Below are 24848 nucleotides of genomic sequence, written 5' to 3' on the forward strand. Positions count from 1 at the left end.
GGAGCCGTGAAGGTGTTCACTGCAATTTTCTTATGCTCATGCCCTCTTCCTTTCTCCCCTGCCAACTTTCCCCAAACATCAAGGTCCAATGTAGTTGGGAGGTCTCTCTGCCTGATGGTGCCTGGTAATTTTGCACCCCCACCCCTCACTAATGTGATCTGGGTTACATTGTAATAGTGCACTAACACTTGGGCTGGCTTAATGTTAATCTTGCATTTTTGCTTCATGTTGGGAAATCCTTGTTCTCAAAGTGAACAGATGCTGGTTTTCCGTAGCTTGCATTTATATTTTTAAGCATAAATAGCTGAGGTCTCTTCAGAGGTAGAACATACAAGAGTCTGACCAAATCCCTGTGTGCTGTTTGAAATGTTCATATCTAAATTACCATCTGACTTTGCTAGCTCTTCATATCTAAGAATATTATAGGGAGCTCTGTCTCTTGAGAATCTGGCTAATATACATACAATATAACTCTCCTGAAGTGATACTTGTTCACAATAATTGATTTAATTTCAGAACTACCAGTGTTGGTGTTTTGCCTATGTCTTCTGAATGAGTGCTTTGATTTTGTTAGGGACAAAATGTTATGTTGAGGTCAGTAAACCACATCACCTCCCAATCGTGGGGTAAGACCGATTTAGAATGGAGAGCTGAATATTAGCATAAAATAGCTCTGGTTCTGTAGCCGAATAGCCGAATTTGTGAACTTTAGTTCTCTATATTGCTGAATGTGTGCTTCATTAATGCAATATATGGGTCTTTCTTCTACTCTAGAAATGCTGCTGCTGTACTGTAGTAGCACTGCAGCGTAGACACTGTATGCAGCAATGGAAGAGATTATTCAGTTGCTGTAGTAAATACACTTCTCTGAGAGGCGGTAGCTAGGTCTTCCATCAACTTAGCAGTGCGTACACCTGGCTTAGATCAGTTTAATTACATTTGCACACGTTTTTCACATCGCTGGGTGATGTAGTTAAGTTGACCTAACTTTGTAGTGTAGATCAGCCCGTAAATATTTATATTGAATAATAAAATAAAATAAGACTAGCTGTAGTGTGAGCCTCCTGGATTGTCAAGATTATATGCTTCTTTGTAGAGGTCTGCTTGGGCCTGAGTTTAAAGCCTGACCTGAACCGGAACCAAGCCCAGGAGTGTCAAATTGTTTTCATACCCAATGCATGCCCAACACTTGTAGGGACTTAGTTTTTGCTCTGGGAGCTATGGCCAGAGGTGGGGTGGTCACTGATCCTCTGGGCATAGTTGTTTTTGCCCCACAGAAGCTTCAGCCTGTGAGAACTGGTGAGCTTGGCCCCCATAGCGGGGAAACCACCTTTATCATATGGGCCAGTGGATCGGCAGCTGTTTGCATAGATGCTGTATCTCTGGGATAAGACCAAGCAGCTTTGCCACCTAATTGCCCAGCCGTGCAAGCCCAGGGTTCAGACCTCTGTGTGCAGGCCTGGGAGGCTGTCACCTTCCACCTCATGCAAAGGAACGAAAGGGACAGAGGACCACCTGTCCCTGGTTTTCTTCCAGTTGGCTCAGCCTGTCAGCAGCACTAGGATGCTCCTACGTACTGCAGTGGTGGTACCACTACAGCTTCCACTCCCCTTTGAATCAACCACAGTTCCTCTTTGGGGAGTTCTGTTTTGTGGTACTGCCAATATCATTCATGCTCAGGGTACCTCGCTACCAGAGGCAGGGCTGTGATGTCCCCCAGGGGTCAGAAGGGCTGAGGAGTGAGGATGGAGTTGAGGGAAGGGGAAGAATATGGGGAGAGAGTTGAGAACGGGACTGTGGGGCAGGGATAATGGCAGAGGAGGAAGGGCTGAGTAGTGGAGACGAAAAGCAGAGGATAATAATTAACAGACAAAGTCAGAGGCGGGCTTTAGGAAGTTGGAACTACATACTCACAGCAGAAAAAAAAAATGACCAAACCTGAGCCCTTAGAGGGTCGAGTTTTTTTTTTGTTTGTTTTTTATACCCAAACCCACCACTTGTCACCAGATCCAGTTGGGTTACAAGGGTATAGGTCTTGGATCCAGTTTATGTTAAAACTTTAGTATATCTTTCTGAAGGGTCATGAGAGTAAAGCTAATCCTGGATGAACTATATTTTGGTTCACAACTACAATCCATGCTGTTCCTATCCGCTTCTTGTCAGCTTCATTGTGGTCCTAAGACTGTTCTGAAGTGCCTGCATGCCAATGAATATCAAAGTGTGTACGTATTCTGTAGAGAAACCTAGCACCCTGGGACCGTAAGAGTAATGTGAATAAACCTACTTCATCAAAATTGCCATCTTGATCCCTATTCCTTAACTATCACTGTGTTTCTAAAATGTTATTTCTGAACTGCCTGTGTAAATTATTCTTGTTTTTGTTAATCAGAAATATGAGAAATAGCTGCTTTGTCAGTTACTTGCACTACTACTACACCTCTGCCTCGATATAACACTGTCCTCGGGGAGCCAAAAATCTTACCGCGTTATTGGTGAAACTGCGTTATATTGAACTTGCTTTGATCCACCAGAGTGTGCAGCCTTGCCCCCTGGAGCACTGCTTTACCGCGTTATATCCAAATTCGTGTTTGTATAGGGTTGTGTTATAGCAGGGTAGAGGTGTACTTCTCTGTTCCTGGGCTAGTGTCTCTAAAGTAGTGCAGCATTAGTCAGTTGGTTCAATCAGGTTCAGACTACTCAAGTATACAGAAGATATACACATTTTCTGTTAGGTAAAATGTGATCAGTTGTGTCAACTTGGTTCTGTAATCCTATAACTTTGAGTAGTATGTAATAGATAAACCTGTCTTCAGTAGTGCTTACGAATCTACCAGAAAAAACTTTAAATAAAACCAAACCCTCTGATCCAGTGGTTCTCAACCTGCGGCCCAGGCAGCACATAGCTGCGGCTCATGTGACATCCTCAGGATCATAGGGGTAGTATTGGATGCAGCCCACAATGGTAAATAAGTTGAGAACCACTTCTCTGATATGTAACTTTAGATCTAGCTAATGTGATTCTAAAACTGTAAAAATGACCTTGAAACCCTGATCTAAGCTACAACGTTTTCTCTAAAAAGGAAGTAGGTTCTTTGACTGTTTTGGCTGGTGGATATAAAGGAACTGAAGAGGGGATGGTAACTTTATATCTTCTGTTAATAAAACGTTGGGCTCAAGGGATATGGATGTGCCTTCTAAATGACTCTGTGAAGATAATGTAGTCGAAAAAACAGCTACCATGGTAAGCAACCCTGTAACTAACTAGCTTCTGAAAGGAACTGGTTAACACTATTCCCATTTGAGAGCATATTCAACTAAACATTTTACTTATGAATGAAGCTATTCTGAAACTGAACAATGGGACAGATCATTTAACAAAATAAAACATAAATCTTCAATTTCCCTTGGTAAATCAGAGTGATACAGTTTAGGAGGAGATTAAGGTAGAAAATTTCAAAAAGGGACAGTGTCCAAATCCCATGGAAACTTAATGGGAGGTAGGTGCCTAACTCCTTTAAACTGTTTCAGAAAGCTCAACCAGAGCTCTTATGGTTTAAGCAAACAGATTCTAGTTACTTCCTGAGACATCACAAATTTGCAAGGACTTCTGCTCACTTTTTGCAGGAAATAAACCAGTGTGATTAATACTGTTGTTTGTAGCCAACCAGGTTTGGGAGTTCTCAAATTTTTCAGGCCTATTTTGAACTGTGACTGTTTCTAAAGAGCCTGTCAACATCTGTCTGATCAAGCCAGGACAACGGAAATTTCTTTAGAACCAACTATGAAGTCCTTATTGTCTGTCTTCTACCTGTCAAGGAAGGCTCAATGAGGAATGGACAGAATTCCATAATTATCATTTTTGCATTTTGTAGGCATGGGAAAAGTGAGTAATCAGGGGAATTGTGAACAAAAGGTGATGGCTTGGCAAGCTGCAATAGAAGATCTTTCAAATATAGGGAACAACATGGAAAGCCTCTTCTCACTCAGTTGAACTGAGCATTGAGGGTGGTATCACTGGCAAGATGTGGGGTTGAGTATGTACGTTGGGGTGGAGCTATACAGGTGGGGTGTCTGATATCAAACTTCTGTCCTGGCCTTTGAGTGGTGGAGAATAGGTAGCCAGTGGAACAGATTTTTGTGTGTGTGTGTGTGTGTGTGTGTATGTGTAAAGGATGTGAACACTCTGACAAGAGGAATATGGAGTGTGAGAGGAGGCGCATTGGGGTTTGCAGTAATCAGAGTGGGTGATAATTGGGGCATAGTTTGACTTTTTAGCTGTCAGAGGCAGAGATGGCTATTCAAAATGTTGAGGAAGAAACTGCAACATGTGGAATATGATTGATTTTTTTCATGGAGTCCCATGCATAGCTCATTGGAAAGGAGGGACAGCTGTGACTAACACAGAGGAGGAGTGGGATATCATACAGGAAGATCTGGATGACCTTGTAAACTGGAGTAATAGTAATAGGATGAAATTTAATAGTGAAAAGTGCAAGGTCATGCATTTAGCGATTAATAACAAGAATTTTGGTTATAAATTGGGGACACATCAGTTGGTAGTAACAGAGGAGGAGAAGGACCTTGGTGTACAGGTTGATCACAGGGTAACTGAACCGCCAATATGATATGGCCGTTAAAAAAGCTAATGTGGTTTTAGGATTTCCAGTAAAGATTATACAAGGCACTGATGAGGCCTCATCTTTCATACTGTGTGCAGTTCTGGTCTCCATGTTTAAGAAGGATGACTTCAAACTGGAACAGGTACAGAGAAGGGCTACTAGGATGATCCAAGGAATGGAAAATCTGTCTTATGAAAGGAGACTGAAAGAGCTTGGCTTGTTTAGCCTAACCAAAAGAAGGCTGAGGGGAGATATGATTGCTCTTTATAAATATATCAGAGGGGTAAATATCAGGGAGGAAGAGGAATTATTTAAGCTTAGTACCAATGTGGACACAAGAACAAATGGATATAAACTGGCCATCAGGAAGTTTAGACTTGAAATTAGACGAAGGTTTCTAACCATTAGAGGAGTGAAGTTCTGGAACAGCCTTCCAAGGGGAGCAGTAGGGGCAAAAGACATATCTGGCTTCAGGACTAAGCTTGATAAGTTTATGGAGGGGATGGTATGATGGGATAGCCTAATTTTGGCAATTAATTGATCATTGACTATTAGCAGGTAAATATGCCCAATGGTCTATGATGCGATGTTAGATGGGGTGGGATCTGAGTTATACCTATTGGGTTTCTGGGAACTGGGTGGGCAGAAGCCTGCCCACTGCTAACGGATCCCCACCCCAGCCTAAGGGGAGGATCTACAGGACCTCAGAACCCAACTGATTCCGGGGGACAGCTAATAAAAGGACAGGGACAGGACTGCAGTCAAAGGATCATAAGAAGGGAGCCTGACGGGGACACTGAGCAGAGAACCCCGGACAGCGCCCACTGCTCCTCGAAGGCATCAAGAGGAACTCTGCCTGGATACGTGAATGGACTAAGGACCGGAAACAAGCCCCACAGTCACGGGAGTCTCCATTGGCCAACTTCCTCTCCCTGGTTGCATAAATAGCCATTTTAGCCAGGGCGAGGAGGAGGTTGACCAGGAGTTCCCGTGACTTTGTGGGGCCACGGATAGGGAGTGCATAGAGAAGGAGGTGAGGGGAAAAGTGCAGCCAGAAACGTAACAGTATATTGGTGAGGAGCCGGTATAGGGGCTGCAACCTGGCGCACTCTAAGTAAACTTACGCCAGGGTCTCCCTTGCACTGCAGAAGGGGCAGGTGTCTGGGACAGGGGTAAACCGTGCCAAATACACGCCCACGCTCACGGCCCCATGAAGGAGCCCCCAACTGATATCCCTGGCGGGCCTCGGGACCAGGGTAGAGTATAGGCTGGCCCACCGGGGCTCTTCACCCTCCGCAGAGAATTCTTTCCTGGGTGGTGGCTGGTGAGTCTTGCCCACATGCTCAGGGTTAAACTGATGGCCATATTTGGGGTTGGGAAGGAATTTTGCTCCAGGGCAGATTGGCAGAGGCCCTGGAGTCTTTTTTGCCTTCCTCTGCAGTGTGGTGCATGGGTCACTTGCTGGAGGATTCTCTGCACCTTGAGGTCTTTAAACCACCATTTGAGGACTTCAGTAACTTAAACATAGATTAGAGTTTTGTTACAGGAGTGGGTGGGTGAGATTCTGTGATCTGCATTGTGCAGGAGGTCAGACTAAATGACCATAATGGTCCCTTCTGACCTTCCACCTAGTCTCAGACTCATAGACTTAAGAGTGTTGGGTCTTAAAGCTGAAGAATGTGGAGTGGTTGGGATGGCAAAAGATGGAGTACTCAGCAGGAATCGTGTGTCTAAAGTGTGTACTATGTAAGAGCTATTCCACTCAGTTGCAGTTGAGCCTTAACACTGCAGTCCTGTAATGTGCTGTTTTCTCTTTACCCCTGCCTTAGTAATCACCCTTCCAGTAGAGTATTGGTTAAGGCTCCCCTCAGACATTCAGTGATGTGAAGTATGTTTGTGTTTTGTTCTTCCCATACCATGACCCTGGGGAGGGTTCATCATGCTGTCTGATTGTGCTTCCATACCCGGTGTGCTTGGGGAGAATGAGATTAGAAAATAGTCATTGTTTGACAGATCAAAATCTTAGTATTTTAAAATGGGGTTAGTTCCATTAGGTATAACTTAATTCATAATTTTTTTTCTTATTGATAAGATTAGTGCATATAGTCATCACTATCTTCCTTTCCATTTTACTATCCTTCCTTGTATAATATCTGGTGAAAGCCCAAGATTATAATGCAAAAGAAGACTATTGATACAGGAATACATAACAAGCCCGAAGTTATAGTCTGGTGATTTACAATGTTTTGTTTTTGAAGTCCCATGTCTTAGACCATCTTAACTACCTCTGAGTCAAATTTATTTTTAAAATGCTAAATTTTTGGACTTTAGATATAGATCTAATATATAAAAAAGTGTTCCTCCTTTCCCTGCACACCCATACATTCACTTTATGTAAATGCTCCTCTACTTTTCTTATCTCTGTAAAATAGAAGTTGGAAGCTTTCTTTAACTTGCAAAATAACATTTTAAAATTACTATAGGTTGTAGCATCACCTTTTTTATGAGAAGCCAGTTATCTTTTAAATACTTACGTGACAAGCTGCTTGAACTTTGGTGACAAAGCCCTTTGAAAGATAGATTTAGATATCTATTTTTTTTATTACAGTCAGAGGAGTGGCTCTTTACTTCACAACTGACTCGTTAGCTTGCTATTTTAAAAACAAAATCCCTTCTCCCCATGCTCTTAACCTTTCTAGTTAACACTGCACCAGGCTCCAGATGTTGGTTGACTTCTAAAACTGTCTTGAGGGAGGTGTGAGTGAAGTAGACACTACTGCCTTTTTGTATTGAATTTTAGCAACTCAGTCCATTTAAAGTGGTGAAAGGAGGAGTATGGATCCTACATTTGGTTCTGACAAGTACATTTAAATGTATTCACATTACCATACTTCATGCCTACACTTAGTGAAATCCAAAGGAGCATTCTGAATGGTGCGTGTTTCTTCAAAGACCAGGTACAGGATGAATACAAAGGAAATAAATCCTGACTGTTATGACTTACGATAACTAATAATTTTGTCATTTACTTGCATCAGAGAGATATGCTTTTAGATTTCTTCCTCTCATACCGTCCATCCAAAAAAGACCACCTAACATTTGGCAGATCTCATACACGAGTTCTTGCTCTTTTTTTTTTTTCCTCCATTTAAGAGAATGTTACTTAAGCTGTTCAGTTTTTCTATAACGGCCAAAATAAGGCTTTCTAGTGGGCCATACTATGAAAACTTGAATGTAACTGCACATCTTAATTTTGAGATGAAAATATGTAATGTTGAGACTAAAATATGCTCAAGTCAGAGCTAGTGCTTTCATGCATACATAATGAGACTGATTTCTTCTTCGAGTGCTTGCTCTTATTGATACCAATTAGGTGTGCGCGCACCACTTGCACGATCATCGAAGATTTTTACCCTAGCAACACTCGGTGGGTTGGCTGAGGTATCCCCTGGAGTGGTGCCCTTACAGCACCAGATATATACCCCAGCCGACCCAACGCCCTCTCAGTTCCTTCTTACCGCCCATGATGGTCGTTGGAACTGTGGAGCACGGCTTAGCTGAACTCCACTTCCCTAGCTTCTAGTGTAGCACTCGTTTATAGTTGTAAATAGTTTTAAAAGTAGTGTAGTAGTTTAATAGTTATTGCAGCAGTTAAGGGGTTATGCGGCATTTGGCTCAGCGGTTCTTCATTACGCGACATCTCACTCCTAGGTAAGGCTTGGGAGTCACCTAATTGGAATTGATATGAGCAAGCACTCGAAAAAAGATGGTTACTCACCTTTGTAACTGTTCTTCGAGATGTGTTGCTCATATCCATTCCAAATCCATCCTCTTTCCCCTCTGTCACAGAAGCTGGCAAGAAGGAATTGAGGGCACAGGGTCGGCTGTTGTATATATCTGGCGCTGTAAGGGCGCCACTCCAGGGGGCTCCTCAGCTGACCCACTGAGTGTTGCTAGGATAAAAATCTTCTGATTATTGTGCACGCAGTGCGCGCACACCTAATTGGAATGGATATGAGCAAGACATCTCAAGAACAACATTACAAAGGTGAGTAACTGTCTTTTCCCAGCCCTGAAAGTCCCCTGCAGGATTCAAATTGGGTGAAATTTGTACCCCTAGATATTTAACTAGTAATACTAAATCTGCAACCCTTATGTCAAGATGACATAACTAAAGTTTTGTATGTGTGGCAGTCCCCTGAGAAATATACCACCACTACCCCCCATATCAGTTTTTATCTCCTTGTTGCTTTACAAAAACACTAGATGAAGCAATTGTGTTTGACAGAGACGAACAGAGAATTATCTTGCTTAAACTTCATAGCTGCCTACTGCAGGGGTTTTTGTACCTTTTGAAGTAAGTTTTTGTACTAGTTGCTTTTGGAGCTGCAGGATTCCAAACTAGATGGACCAGTGATCCAATATAGTTTTGCAATTCCTGTGTCTCAACTTCAGATTTGTTTTCTATCCTTAACATCTCCAGTTGGAAGTGCTGTAACTGGGCAGCTGTAGTTTGATATTTGGAATGGTTTTGTTTTACAAAAATTCAAAGATGCTTCATGTGACAAAACACTGAAAGCAGCATATTGCTCATCTTAAATATGGTTGTGAAGAACTTGGTGGGACCTCATTCTCCATAGTGATCGAACAGCATCCTGTTCTTGGGACCATTCTGGGTGGATGTGAGCAGGGGTGGCAGTTGAATGCCTTGATGTAAGATCCAATAGCCCATTTATTCAAGAGAGAGATCCAACCTTACATCATTTAATGAAATATCTAACTTTAACTTTAAAGATTCAGTTCCAAAGAACTGCTTACCATTTGGAGACCCTTTCCAGGGTATAACACTACTGAACTTTGTAGAGTTCAGAATTAAACTAATTCTAAGCTTTTTGGTCTCAAGATTTTTTTTACACATTCCTACAAGTTAAACTTTTTATCAGTTACTGAATTTTTTTCTTTAGTAGCCTTGTCAAGGAATAGCTGATTAAGCTCCTGTCTGAGAAAATTATGTTTGGTTTAGATTACTATTGCTTCATCTTCACTGTGAAAACTCAATATACTATTCCAAGTTCTATATCATAGACTCATGGGCTGATATCCTGGCCCCACTGAATTCTGAGACTTGTCACAGACTTCTGTGGGATCAGGAGTTCACCAGACTTTGAAGTTCTTCTGGAAGACAATCAGTTGCAAGAGGACTGAGCACCCTTTCTGCCCGCCCTAAACTTATAACACTTTTTTTTCCTTCAAATTTTCAAAAATAAGCCAGACTTTTATATTTTAGGTATGATTATCGATCTCTGAAGCTCTTCTGTCTCCTACCATTCCTCAGAATTTATACATGGTTTATAAAGCTGCTTATGCCAGTTTTGGGATACCTATCACCTCATACATCCAAGTTTAGCAATTGGCTTAGTGTTTAACCATTTATTGTACATTCTGGGATCCAACCCCTGGGACTAGCTTTGTCACTGATTTTTAAGTCTAGGGAACAGAATGTCCATGGTGGTTCTAAGTCAACTGACTGGACCAACATATGGCAATATGAAGTACTAGTGCACTGGAGAAAGCACATTTGGTCAACCTCATAAAAGCTCCCATAAACTTTGTGGATATAGAAAATAAAAATCTTCAGTCTTAACTAAATGTCAGCTAGAGGATTCTGAGTTCTTTGTTAAAATTTAACTGATGGATTGTATCTAGATGTAAAATGAAGGTTTTTTTTATTTATATTTATATTTATATTTATATTTATATTTATATTTATATTTATATATTTATATATATATATATATATATATATATATATATATATATATATATATATATATATATATATATATATATATATATATATATAAATAAAAATAAAGACATAAAGCATTCATGTGTACTGAATACCTTTCTGTAAATGACTTGTGGTAAATGAAGCAACATTTGATACTCTTTGATTCCCAAGTAACTGTTCTCTTAACTCAAATGTAATGAAAAGTAGAGGCCGTTTTAGAAACACCTCCCTGAACATTCACAATTGCATGTTCTTTCTGTGGCAGCTATAACAATTGAATATGTGGAAGAGTGATGTTAGGAAAATTCACAGCACCTTTAGGTGTCTTGTGATTTATCACCTGGAAATAGGCTAGCACATTTTCTGCTGATCCACAGTGATCCACAGGCCAGTGTCTGAGAATCTCTGGCAGACTCTAAACTGAAGCAAATGTAGGGGCTTGAGGAAAGGAGGGCAGTTGAGATCTTGAAATACTAAGAGATCCAAGAATCGCTTTTATCCCTCATGATTCCAAAAGTATTTTTGTGATCTGAACTATTGCACTGCAGGTAATGTGCAGAACAGCGAGAGAAATCTAAATGACTCTACTTGCTCCTCTTAGGGCTTGTCTACATCACAAAGTTGCAGCGCTGGTGAAGGGGTTACAGCGCTGCAACTTAAGAGGTGTACACATCTGCAGGGCATCACCAGCGCTGCAACTCCCTGTTTGCAGCGCTGGCCGTACTCCCATATTGTCTCGGGTGTAGAGGATCCAGCGCTGGTGATCCAGCGCTGGTAATCAAGTGTAGACACTTACCAGCGCTTTTCTTGACCTCCGTGGAATAAGCAGGTATCCCAGCATACCTGAGGAAGCCTCTCTGGTAATCAAGCAGGTCTCCTTCCCCGCGGTTTGCTCCGGTGTTCTCCGAACCCCCCCCAAGCGGGTCTCCTTCCCTGCGGTTTGCAGGGGGGTTCGGGGAACGCGAGAGCAAACCGCGGGGAAGCAGGTCTCCTTCCCCGGTTTGCTCTCGCGTTCCCCGAACCCCCGTGCAAGCAGATCTCCTTCCCCGGTTTGCTCTCGCGTTCCCCGAATCCCCGAGCAAGCAGGTCTCCTTCCCTGCGGTTTGCAGGGGGGTTCGGGGAACGCGAGAGCAAACCGCGGGGAAAGAGACCTGCTTGCTCGGGGGTTCGGGGAACACGAGAGCAAACCGCGGGGAAGCAGGTCTCCTTCCCCGGTTTGCTATCGCGTTCCCCGAACCCCCCTTGAAGCCACTCAACAGCGCTGCAGTGTGGCCACATCTAACACCACTTGCAGCGCTGGTTGCTGTAAGTGTGGCCACTCTGCAGCGCTGGCCCTATACAGCTGTACTAATACAGCTGTAACAACCAGCGCTGCAAAATTGTAGATGTAGACATACCCTTAATGTGGCCGAACTGACTTTCACACTTCTGAATGGTCATGAAGTCAAACTGATAGAGGGTGTCTATCACCCAAGTGGTTCTTGCCTTTTGCATTGTAATAAGATACCAGCTGAAGTTCAGATTTGTTTTACTTAACAAGTGAGATCTATGGATTACAGTTGGAAAAAGTACAGTAGGAATGTCACAGTATAATTCAGTGTCTAGTGAAGACAACTTGTTTGCATCAATTCTTTTTTCATCTTTATACTGTGAACCACTTTGTAACACAATTGGTCTAAATATCAAAACATTTTGGGGTTTTAATGTCCCTGCGGAGGTAGTTTATAAGCAGCTTTACATCAGTGTGATGTAATATGTAGAAATAGGGTGTGATACCCAACATACAAAGTAAACTCACTTTCTGCCCCCCCCCCCACCCCCCCGGGTTTTTCTTCAGAGAGAGTCAACTTGAAATCGAGCCAACTAGTTTCAGTATTATATTCTACTTTTTTAAAACACTTCTTTGTGTGGATTTTAAATGTTTTCTCCCTTGTTGCTGTGTGAAAGACTCATGCAAACATGGGACTCTGACTATACACACAGAATTTGAAAGATCAGAGAAAAATGTCTCTTCTCTGCTTCACTTTGTTTATTCAGATGCTTAGTAATCTTGGCTGTAATTTGCAGCAATTTGTAAGGGAGTAAAATTTCCACAAGTGTATTTAAGTTCACTGTAACCCTTCAAGTTATTGTAAGCATATTTAAACAACATGATTAGAGGCTTCAGGTTGTGTGATGTTTGCAAACTTTGTAAGATGAACCCTTGCAATACCTTCTTTTCTGATGCTTTTAGCCTGCTTGCTGAAACTTTGGTAGGGTGTTCTTGTTTTTGGTTTTTTGTTTTGTTTTTTCCCCCTCCCCAAGGTTCTAGTTCATCTAATTTGAAATGAAGGCTAAAACTGAACTTGTGTACAAAATCTGTGAATCTAGTGTTTTAGTGACATTTTTAATGCTTCCTGTCCACACTGGGAAGAATGAAGTGTAGGTACCTTCAGTTTTATAGTAACCCAGGAGTGAACACTTTTTTTCTGATTGAACCCATTCAAATAAATCCCTTATCTTTCAAAGTGTAATTCTGAAATGAAGTATGTAACATTCTAAACCTGAGAAAAGACGTTCTTGCTAATATTTGTGCAGGTGACTCAATGAAGAGTGCCTCAGGAGAGTTTGCAGATGACCCCTGCTCTTCAGTGAAACGCGGGAACATGGTACGAGCAGCCCGTGCTCTTCTGTCTGCTGTTACCCGGCTGCTTATCTTGGCTGACATGGCGGATGTCTACAAGCTACTTGTTCAGCTTAAAGTTGTAAGTGTAGTTTTTTCATCTATAACTCAGTATTTCATTTTCCATTTTCCAACATATGTTAGGCTTATTCTGACAAGCTGTCTTTTTTGTGTGTATTGTCCCTAAACTGTCTGTTCTTCTGCTCCAAAGTCTGTTGCTTCCAATGCAAACTGAGTCTGTGTTTTAATGGGTGTGCCCACTCGTAATACCGTACGTACATGATAGTGTTAATGTTGCTTTATCATACTGGGCTCCGGAATTGCCTTTTTAAATACAGAAAAATATCTGGAAGCATGTTACTTGGAGGAAAAACCCATCAGAAAAAGCAGCCCAAACTTTGTCTACTAGCTTTCAAGTACCATATATACTTGTTCATAATTTTTTTAGTAAAAGGAAGCACTAGAGAAGGGAGTCAGCTTATGAATGGGTATAGAGAGGGAGAGGTGGGACACAGCCCCTCCCTCCAACAGAGGGAGCAAGGAGAGGCAGCACAGCCAGCAGAGCTAGAAGGGAAGAGGCAGGGCCAGAGTCTCTCCGCTTCTGGCCATGCTGCTTGGCTCTGCCCCCCCGAGCAGGCTGTGGCTGCTCCGCCAGAGCACGCTGTGGCCGTACCACCTGGCCCAGCCCGCTGGAACATGCTGCGGCCGTGTCACCCGGTCTGGCCCACCAGAGCAGGCTGCGGCCGTGCTGCCTGGCCTGCCAGAGCAGCTCCAGCCAGGCCAGAGACATCCTCCCCAGATAAGATGGGAAGGGATGGGATGGGAAGAGTGTGGGGGTTCTGGGCTAGGGGTGGGGTCATGTTGGGGGTGGTCACAAGGGTTACTCCCTGACTCCCAGCTCCTTCCCACAAAAAATTTCCCCACCAGTTGCTGTCCCGGCCTGCCAGGGTAAGCAGCTGGCACGCTGGGACACTCTGTTTACTTAAGTTTACCTCCGTGCCTGTGGACGCTCGAGGTAAACAAACCGTCTTGGCCCACCAGCGGCTTATCCTGATGGCCCAGGAGCAAAAGTTTGACCCCTGAATTATAGGGTTGGCTTGTGAACAGATCATAAAAATTTTCCATTTTTATTTAACCATCTGGGGGTGGCGGGAGGGGTCGGCTTATAAACGAACCAGCTTATGATCAAGTATATGCAGTATATCTTAAGTTTGAAAAATAACTGCTTGTTAAAGTGAGGTATAAAATGTCTTGGATTTTTCTGCAAATTGTACACTGGATGGTTTAAAATGTCTACTCTCTTGTAGGTGGAAGAAGGTATCCTGAAATTAAAAAATGCTGGTACTGAACAGGATTTAGGAATACAATACAAAGCGCTCAAACCAGAAGTGGATAAGCTTAATATAATGGCAGCCAAAAGACAGCAGGTACAGTAACAGTACTTTTTTGTTTGGTCTTCAGTGTCTTAGCTTTTCTCTCTGTCTTCCCTCCTCCCCCCAAGAAACCAAAAGAACCTTTTGGAAACATGCCTGGGGCCCTGTGCATGATTTCTAAACCCAAGGCATTACTAATAAACATTGCATGTTCTGTTCGTTGCTATGCACTGCACCCACAGTGTTCAAAAATTGAATCTGCATTCTAGTAATAACTCTGTTCAGATATAGTATAGTACTTATTATAATGAATTTATAGACAAATACATTTATTTTTAATGGAATAGGCACTAATGCAACCCTGGCTTGTGGTGTGTGTCCCCGTCTTTCTCCCCCCTTCCCCCACCCCGGCGTTAGGGACTTGATTTTAAATTTAAGTTGAGAGGTGCAAATGTATGGTTCCCACAGCAACTGTAACTTGGCAACATTGCGCAATCTTAATACCTTAACATTTTGCTACTTCTGTACAAAACAATACATGTAAGTAAGGGAGCAGAACTATGGTTCCTGATAAGTGATAACACTGAGTTTCTGAGAGGGTGTAGTCTAAACCACAATATTGCATTAATAAAGGTATTTGCATTTAATTAGGGTGTTTGTTTTGGATTGTCTTATTACCTTGAGGAAATAAACGCTTCAGCAATCTCTCCATTATTTTCTTTGCAGCCTCCTTTAAAGGACTTTTTGTTGTTGTTGTTGTAGTAGTAGTAGTAGTAGTAGTAGTAGTAGTAGTCAGTATCTGTACTTCTGACTAACTTGGTGAACTCTGGCTTAATCCCTTAAATGTGTGTCGATTTGTTTTGCTTAATGCTTTTGCTGTCATGACTCATTCCTATAGATGAGTAAATGTCAGTTCTTCTTCGGATGCTTGCTCATATCCATTCCAGTTAGGTGTGCGCGCACCGCGTGCACGTTCGTCGGAAGATTTTTACCCTAGCAACACTCGGTAGGTCGGCTGGGTCGCCCCCTGGAGTGGTGCCACCATGGCGCTGGATATATACCCCTGCAGACCCAACCGCTCCTCAGTTCCTTCTTATCGCCCATGTCGGTCGTTGGAACAGTGGAGCGCGGCTTAGCTCTCCTCCACTTCCCTAGCTACTCATAGTTTCTTCGATATCTTTGTTGTATATAGTTGGAATTTATATAATTTCAGTTAGTTTGATAGTTCTTTTAGTTAGTGTATATATAGTTAAGCGGGGTTTGGGCATTAGCCCCTTCCCCGCACCCGGTGCCGGGGCCCATGCTCGGTTCACCGGGATTCAAACCTTGCTCGACCTGTCACAAGCCGATGCCTACGGGAGATCCCCATGACTCCTGTCTTAAGTGCCTCGGGGAATCGCACATTACAGATAAGTGCCGTATTTGCAAGGCATTTAAGCCGAGGACGAAGAAAGAGGAGAGACTTTCGCCTACAGAATCTCCTCATGGAGGCAGCTCTGAACCCTCCACCCTCGGCACCGAGCGCTGAGCACTCTGCTAGAAGCGCTCCTCCAGCTCCAGACCATGCCGGCACCGCTAACACGCCGCGGCACCAGCCATCTCCGGCGCAGGGATCTGCTCGGCACCGATCTCTCTCCCCGAAACTGACGAGATGGAAGTCCTCCACTATCTCTGTGTCCTCTGCACCGCAGACGCAGCCTCCGTCGGACCGCCCAGCTCCTATACCTGCCACAGCACCAACTGCTGCGGTACCGTTGACTCCGGTCCCACGGGGGCCGTCGAGTCTGGTCCCTGAGCTCCTTGCCGAGGCCTGTGGTTGAGCTTAGGTCCCCTCTACACCAGAGACATTCTCCACAGCCAGCGACCTCATAGCTATGACGGAGTCTGTCCTGCCTCAACCTCCGGCACCGCCAGTGCGGGTATTACACTCGATAGGCAAGCCAGCCCTAATGAGACCTCCTTCATTGGCCCCTGCAGATCGGCACCGATCACGATCCAGGTCCCGATGCCGTTCACGGTCCCATCGACGATCACGTTCTCGACGCCGCTCGCAGTCCCGGCACCGCTCGCCTCTTCGGTACCGGTCGTACTCATAGACTCTAGGACTGGAAGGGACCTTGAGAGGTCATCGAGTCCAGTCCCCTGCCCTCATGGCAGGACCAAATACTGTCTAGACCATCCCTAATAGATATTTATCTAACCTACTCTTAAATATCTCCAGAGATGGAGATTCCACAACTTCCCTAGGCAATCTATTCCAGTGTTTAACTACCCTGACAGTTAAGAACTTTTCCTAATGTCCAACCTGAATCTCCCTTGCTGCAGTTTAAGCCCATTGCTTCTTGTTCTATCATTGGAGGCTAAGGTGAACAAGTTTTCTCCCTCCTCCTGATGACACCCTTTTAGATACCTGAAAACTGCTATCATGTCCCCTCTCAGTCTTCTCTTTTCCAAACTAAATAAACCCAATTCCTTCAGCCTTCCTTCATAGGTCATATTCTCAAGACCTTTAATCATTCTTGTTGCTCTTCTCTGGACCCTCTCCAATTTTTCCACATCTTTCTTGAAATGCGGTGCCCAGAACTGGACACAATATTCCGGTTGAGGCCTAACCAGCGCAGAGTAAAGCGGAATAATGACTTCTCTTGTCTTGTTTACAACACACCTGTTTAATGCATCCCAGAATCACGTTTGCTTTTTTTGCAACAGTATCACACTGTTGACTCATATTAAGCTTGTGGTCTACTATGACCCCTAGATCTCTTTCTGCCATACTCCTTCCTAGACAGTCTCTTCCCATTCTGTATGTGTGAAACTGATTGTTCCTTCTAGATCTCTTTCTGCCATACTCCTTCCTAGACAGTCTCTTCCCATTCTGTATGTGTGAAACTGATTGTTCCTTCCTAAGTGGCATAGATTGACGTCTCGGCCTCCGGCTCGGTACTCTCGGTACCGCTTCAGCTCCCGGCACCGGGACTCTCTCAGCCGTTCCTGACTCAGACCTTCGAGATCCAGGTCGACCTCCCGGCACCGTGTAGGTCGCAGGTGCTGATCTCGTTCTTGGTACCGGTATGGCTCCAGGTGCTGATCCCCGGTGCCGAGGAGATCAGCAGTGGCGAGAGAGAAGGACTCTTACCAGGGTCTTTCAGCTCCTCCCTGGCCATCCCAGCACCCGTCTGTGTCTTCGCAGGCAGACAGTTCATACGCCCAGGACAGAGACTCTGATGTGCCTGCCAGGATATTCCATGAGCCCCAGGCCCAAGATCATGGCCCTCACCAGTGGGCATTTTGGACACCTTGGTCATATCATCAGGCCCAAGGTGCACATCCAGGCCCATCTCGCTCTGCCACATCGGAGCACCGGATGCTGGAAGCCACTATAAGCTGCCCTCCTTCTACTTCGGAGGAAGTTCCGGTCCAGCCACAGGACTCCCAGATCCCAAGGGACACAGAGGCTGGCCACCAAGAAGATGCCTCAACTGACCCACTTGTCCCTAGTCTCTCCTCATCATCATCCCCTGACGAGGCGGTAGCCGCAACATCATCTGTAAGCCCTCTGCCAATTGACCTGAGGGCCCACCAGGACCTCCTCAGGCGTATGGCACTAAATATGAACTTGCAAGTTGAGGAGGTCCCGGAGGTAGAGGACCCAGTGGTGGACATTTTATCTGAGGCCCCCACGAGAGTGGCCCTCCCATTTATCCGGATGATCCAGCCCAATGCCAACACGATCTGGCAGTCTCCGGCCTCTATCCCACCTGCTGCCAGGGGAGTGGAACGTAAATATATGGTGCCCTCCAAGGACTACGAATACTTATATGTCCCTCCTCCTCCCTGCTCCCTCGTTGTCCAGTCGGTCAATGAGAGAGAATGCCATGGCCAGCAGGCCCCAGCCCCGACATCAAAGGACGCGAGGCGCATGGACTTGCTGGGGCACAAAGTCTACTCTGCAGGGGCGCTCCAACTCCGCATGGCTAATCAGCAAGCCCTCCTTAGCCGCTATAACTATAATACCTGGGTGGCGGCAGACAAGTTTAAGGAGTTGCTCCTGCAAGACTCCTGGCAGGAATCTGCGGCCCTTCTGGATGAAGGGAAAAAGGTGGCTAGAACTTCCCTCCAGGCTTCCTTGGATGCAGCGGACTCTGCAGCCAGGACCCTAGCCTCCGGAGTTACTGTGAGACGTATCTCATGGCTGCAAGTCTCAGGCCTTCCACCGGACCTCCAGCATACAATCCAGGACCTCCCCTTTGAAGGGCAAGGCCTCTTCTCCGAAAAGACAGACCCTGGGCTGCAAAGCCTAAAAGATAACAGGGTCATTATGCGCTCACTAGGCATGCACACACCAGTGACTCAGCACAGGCCCTTCCGCCCCCAGCCACACTGCTCTTACCCTCAGCCCAGACAGAGACAGGACTTTACCAGAAGGCGGGGTAGAACCGGTTGTCGGAGGCAGTCAGGCACCCAAGGGGGCCAGAATCAAGGCCCCTCCAAACCACCCACAAGGCCAAAACCCACCTTTTTGAAGGTGCGCCCGAGGACGATGTACCAGTTTCGTTAAAGGATCTGTTCCCTCCTTTATCCAACTGCCTCTCCCTTTTCCTCCCTGCGTGGTCCCAGGTAATGTCAGATCGCTGGGTCTTACGCACGCTGGAATCTCGGTACCACCTCCAATTTATTTCACGCCCCCTTTTCCACCCACCTTCCTCGTCCCTCTTCAGGGACCCCTCTCACGAGCAATTCCTCCTTCAGGAGGTGCAGACATTCATTGCCAAAGGAGCCATAGAGGAGGTGCCAAAACACGAAAGGGGCACGGGGTTTTACTACCATTACTTCCTAATACCCAAGGCAAAGTGGGGTCTCAGATGTATCCTGGATCTGCGGGAACTCAACAAATTCATGATAAAGTTGAAGTTCTGCATTGTATCCCTGGGGACCATCATCCTATCCCTGGATCCTGGAGACTGGTATGCTGCCCTCAACATGAAAGATTCGTATTTTCACACAGCTATCTACCCTCCTCACAGGAGGTACCTCAGGTTCGTAGCCAACCGCCAACATTTTCAGTTCGCGGTCCTACCGTTCGGCCTCTCTACAGCCCCAAGAGTATTAACGAAATGCATGGCTGTAGTCACCGCCCACCTCCGCCGCTGTCGGATACACATTTTTCCGTATCTAGACGACTGGCTCATCAGAGGGACCTCCGAGGCAAAGTCACCCATCATGTCGGCATTGTCAAGGACCTTTTCCTACATCTAGGCCTGATGATCAGTGCAGAAAATTCCACTCCGATTCCCACTCAGAGAATAGACTTTATTGGCGCCACCCTGGACTCCAATCTCGCCAGAGCCTGCTTACCGCTGCCCCAGTTCCAGGCAATGGTGGCCATTGTCCAGAGCCTGCAAGCTGTTCCGTTGACTTCGGTTCGCACTTGCCTCTGTCTCCTGGGTCATATGGCGGCCTGCACGTTTGTGACAAAACATGCCAGACTGCGCCTCTGTTCCCTCCAATTGTGGCTCAAGTCACCATACCGACCAGGCAGAGATGCCATAGACATGATAGTCACCATTCCCCCGAGCATCCTAGGCTCCTTCGAATGGTGGCTGACCCCGTCCCTGGTGTGTGCAGGCCTGCCGTTCCATCCGCCCCAGCCCTCTATGTCCCTGACGACGGACGCGTCATCTCTCGGCTGGGGTGCTCATCTCGGGCATCTACGCACTCAAAGCCTTTTGTCATCTCAGGAGCTGGCCTTGCACATCAATGTCCGGGAGCTGAGAGCAGTCCGCCTTGCGTGCCAGGCATTTCAGCAGCACTTGCAAGGCCGTTGTGTGTCAATATTCAGAGACAACACAACAGCCATGTACTATATAAACAAACAGGGTGGGACAAGGCCCTCGACCCTTTGTCAGGAAGCCATACGACTCTGGGACTTTTGTATAACCCACTCTATAGACCTCATAGCGTCTTTTTTCTCCCACGGGTTCAAAACACTCTGGCGGATCACCTCAGCAGATCTTCCTTTCTTGCGAGTGGTCGCCTCACACGGACGTTATTCTTTCGGTCTTCCGGAAGTGGGGATTTCCCTGTGTAGACCTCTTTGCGTCCTGTGAGAACAGGAAATGCCAGATATTCTGTTCCTTTCAAGGCCTCTCCCAGGGTTCGATAGCGGACGCTTTCCTGATACCATGGACGACTCACCTGCTCTACGCTTTTCCACCATTCCTGCTCGTCCACAGGGTCCTTCTGAAAGTACGCAGGGACAGAGCCCGCTTGATCATGCTCACTCCAGCATGGCCCAGGCAGCACTGGTACACCATGTTGCTCGACCTGTCAATAGCCAACCCCGTCCCTCTACCTCTTCACCTGGACCTGATAACTCAGGAACACGGCAAACTTCACCACCCAGATCTGTAGTCCCTCCATCTCACGGCATGGCTCCTAAATGGTTGACCCAGTCTGAGTTGCATTGCTCTGCCCCAGTGCAACAAGTACTCTTGAGTAGCAGAAAGCCTTCCACTAGATCAACATATATTTGGCCAAGTGGAAGCGTTTCTCATGCTGGTGCAGAGAGCAGAACATTCTTCCCGCAGAGGTCTTGATCCCCACCATTTTGGACTACCTCTGGTCTTTTAAACAGCAGGGCCTAGCGGTATCATCACTGAGGGTACACTTGGCGGCCATCTCTACCTTCCACCCAGGGGAGAATGGCTGCTCAGTGTTTTCACATCCTATGGTATCTTGATTCCTCAAGGGCTTGGAGTGCGTATACTCCCAGGTACGCCGCCCCATCCCAACCTGGGACCTCAACCTGGTTCTTATCAGACTTATGTCGGCCCCATTTGAGCCGTTAGCAACTTGCTCCCTTCTGTACCTGTCCTGGAAAACCGCTTTCCTCGTAGCCATCACATCAGCAAGACGAGTTTCTGAGCTTCGGGCTCTCACAGCGGACCCTCCATATACTGTGTTCCACAAGGACAAGGTGCAGTTGTGACCACATCCGACCTTTCTCCCCAAAATGGTATCGGCCTTCCATGTTAGCCAGGAGATCTTCCTTCCGATCTTCTTCCCGAAGCCACATTCATCGTGCAGGGAGCAACAATTGCACTCCCTAGACGTCCGTAGAGCACTCGCTTTTTGTATCGAGCGGACAAAGCCCTTCTACAGAACACCCCAACTCTTCATCGTGGTGGCAGAGCGTATGAAGGGCCTACCCGTTTCCTCACAGAAGATTTCATCCTGGGTGACATCGTGCATCCGCACCTGTTACGACTTGGCTCGTATCCCCTCGACCACGTCACTGTGCGCTCTATCAGGGCTCACGCTTCATCTGCTGCCTTCCTGGCTCATGTGCCCATCCACGAGATATGTCGCACAGCTACCTGGTCCTCGGTCCATACCTTCGCCTCTCACTATGCCCTGGTTCAGCAGTCCCAGAGATGACGCAGCCTTTGGCTCCGCAGTATTACACTCTGCGACATCTCACTCCGACCCCACCGCCTGGGTAAGGCTTGGGAATCACCTTACTGGAATGGATATGAGCAAGCACTCGAAGAAGAAAAGGTGGTTACTCACCTTTGTAACTGTTGTTCTTCGAGATGTGTTGCTCATATCCATTCCAAACCCGCCCTCCTTCCCCACTGTCGGAGTAGCTGGCAAGAAGGAACTGAGGAGCGGTTGGGTCAGCAGGGGTATGTATCCGGCGCCATGGTGGCACCACTCTAGGGGGAGACCCAGCTGACCCACCAAGTATTGGTAAGGTAAAAATCTTCCGACGAACGTGCATGTGGTGGGTGCACACCTCACTGGAATGGATACAAGCAACACATCTCGAAGAACAACAGTTACAAAGGTGAGTAACCGTCTTTTACATTGAAAAGTAAAGATGGGTGAATAGTCTTTTTTTTTTTTTTTTTTTTTTTTTTTTTTAGTTTGAAATGGCGTGGTCTTTCTAAATTAACTATTGCATTAGTATTCATGCTATTTGTATGAAGTAAAACTTGTAGCATATCGCTGACACTCTTATTCTAGCTTCCTTTATATGAATAGACAATTGGATACTGCATGTTTTAAAGAAGTAATTAGTGAAGTGCAAGACATTTGCCTGAAAACAGTGTGTATATCTATTATGCAGTTGAAATAGGTGGGGGTTTGTGTTGCTACACAATCTGCTATGTAAAAGGTTTATCTTCTGCCACAAGAGCAATGTTTGTGCTCATAATGCCTCCTCCGCTTAGTTATACATCTTACTTGGCTTCAGTATTACCTATCTCTCTTAAATTTCTGCTTGGCATGTTTACTTCACCTTCCTCTTTGCTGTAAGGTATTGCTATTAAACTTAATATTTCTCTGTCAGGTGCTTATTGTCCCTCTGAGCATGATGTGACTAGAGCTTTGGGACTCTGAACTTAACAAGATAATGGCGGAGCTGGGAATAGAAACTATGATACGAGGCTGATCACTGTTTTAATTTCTTCCACTGAGAGTAGTGCTTAATTGGTAGCTAACTTCATTGATTTTAGTATGTTTTGCCTTTCATAAACTGCATTAAGTTCCCTCATATGAAAGATGCTCGCAAATATTGGACCTCCTATTTATAATGGTCATACTTCAGAAAGAGTGTTTGGGGAAAACTCATGCAGGCATAGCTAAATCAAAATTAGCTGTAAATTGTAGCCACTGGCTTAGTGTCTAGATGAAACAAGGCATGGATGAGAGCTAGCTGGTAGATGAAACAAGGCATGGATGAGAGCTAGCTGGTGGAAGCTCAATCTAAATAAAACTGAGGTGAGGTGGTTGCTAGAGCATACATCAAGCATTATATGCCCTCTTTCATTGTTTTTTGTGCCCATCAAGTATTAAAGGTAGCAATCTAGAAAATGCTGTTAAGCAACCACTTGGTAGCAGTGTAAAGATTTTAGTACCTCTTCACTCTGGTTTGGAAATTCTTTCAGATGCAGACCTTGCTGCTATCACCTCAAACCCAGATTCCTGCAACACTGTCTACATGGGAAAACCCCTTTAAATCAGCATGGAAACTGAAGCTGGTCTGTACTGGCTTTCTATGGGTGGTGGAATTTTGAAGTTTTGCTTCTAACATAGAAATGCACCCTCTGCTCTAGGTGCTGCCTAGAAGCCATGGAAACTCTAATAAATGATGGCTTGGGACTGATTTACCTGAGGTGTTTTCCTTCCTTTGCCATACTGCTGCCACCGCCACAGTCAGTGAAGGTGCTTGAGCTAGAGCCCACCCCACTTCCTCTGTATGTAGTCCAAAATAACCTAAATTGGTTGGCCTTCAGGGCATGCTGCAAGGTCTGCCTTAGGGATGTAAATACTGGTTAAACAGTTAACCACTTAAACAATTAAAAATATTGTCTAGTTGCGGCAGCCAGGGCGGCCTGTCCCAGGATTAACCTTTTACATCCCTAGTCTGTCCATTGACCTAGTCTTGGGGGATCATAAATGCACGTGTTCGGAAGAATGGGGAATCTTTTTTTGTTATGTTTTTTTTTACTCTAGTTTGGGGAGAGACTTTGTAAAGAGTTACAAATTGGTTTAAGGCCTGTACCTGTAGAGCCCAGGATAGGAACTGCTTTGTACTCTGCATTTACTTAAGTCAAAGATATAGTATAAATGTAGAGAGGGAAGTTGTAATTGTAGGTGTTAGTAAAACTAATAAACTTTCCAGAAAAAAATTAGTAGCTGTTTTGGGGAATAGATGTATGAATTCTGTATGAGGCTAACAAAGTTCATTGGGCATAATTGCTTATTTTTCCAGCAAATTGAAAAGCTTCCTGCCTCTGACTGTTTCATTTAAGTGTGTGTAGACATTAAAAAAGCATCTATCCAATGCCCTGAGTGCCTTTGCCATATATGGGAGGAAATAAAAAATGAATGCAGCTACCTCCCTGAACATTAAAAGAGAAGAGGAGGAAAATCACTCCAGTTGCAGACTTCCCACCCTCACTGCATGCATTCCAGCCCAATGCCTGGAAAATGTTCTACAAAAACTATTTCTTATTGGCCTGCTGATGGCAGCTACCTGCCTTACTACTAAAATCACTAGGTTTTTTTGTCATATTTACAGCTGGAGTGCAGTGATTATTTCATTGTATTTGTCCTTTTAGGGAAGAGTAGTATGTTATCTGTCTTACCATTCACTGTAGCTCTATCTATGTCTAATACTTTCTAATAGTAATAATTTTCACTCTTACTCTGCAGACATCTATTTTCATTGCCAGTAATCTCTTTATTAGCTTCCCTGATATGCCTTAGCTTTCAGGGGAGTGATAGTCTGTTTGTACATCACTTCTCTTAAATGAGGAAGGTCCGTTTTTTTTAGGAAATATAACTATGTCAACAAAAGCCCTGGTGTAGATGCAGTTATACCAGCAAAAAGTCTTGTA

The 24848-nt window shown here is 45.1% G+C and overlaps 1 protein-coding gene across 4 annotated transcripts in view; it reads left to right on the plus strand.

The window, feature by feature from the left end:
• CTNNA1 (catenin alpha 1) overlaps window positions 1–24848 on the plus strand; it is a 214242-nt gene that overhangs the window by 42776 nt on the left and 146618 nt on the right. For 3 of the 4 annotated variants that reach the window (XM_050962581.1, XM_050962580.1, XM_050962582.1), the window contains 3 exons: window positions 12988–13154; window positions 14380–14499; window positions 23394–23486. In XM_050962581.1, the coding sequence (XP_050818538.1) occupies window positions 12988–13154; window positions 14380–14499; window positions 23394–23486 (380 nt within the window). The remainder of the gene's footprint in view (window positions 1–12987; window positions 13155–14379; window positions 14500–23393; window positions 23487–24848) is intronic. The other variant, XM_050962583.1, reaches the window with a different exon arrangement.

Source organism: Gopherus flavomarginatus, chromosome 7, assembly GCF_025201925.1.
Source record: "Gopherus flavomarginatus isolate rGopFla2 chromosome 7, rGopFla2.mat.asm, whole genome shotgun sequence".
In the NCBI taxonomy this organism is placed as follows: Eukaryota; Metazoa; Chordata; order Testudines; family Testudinidae; genus Gopherus; species Gopherus flavomarginatus.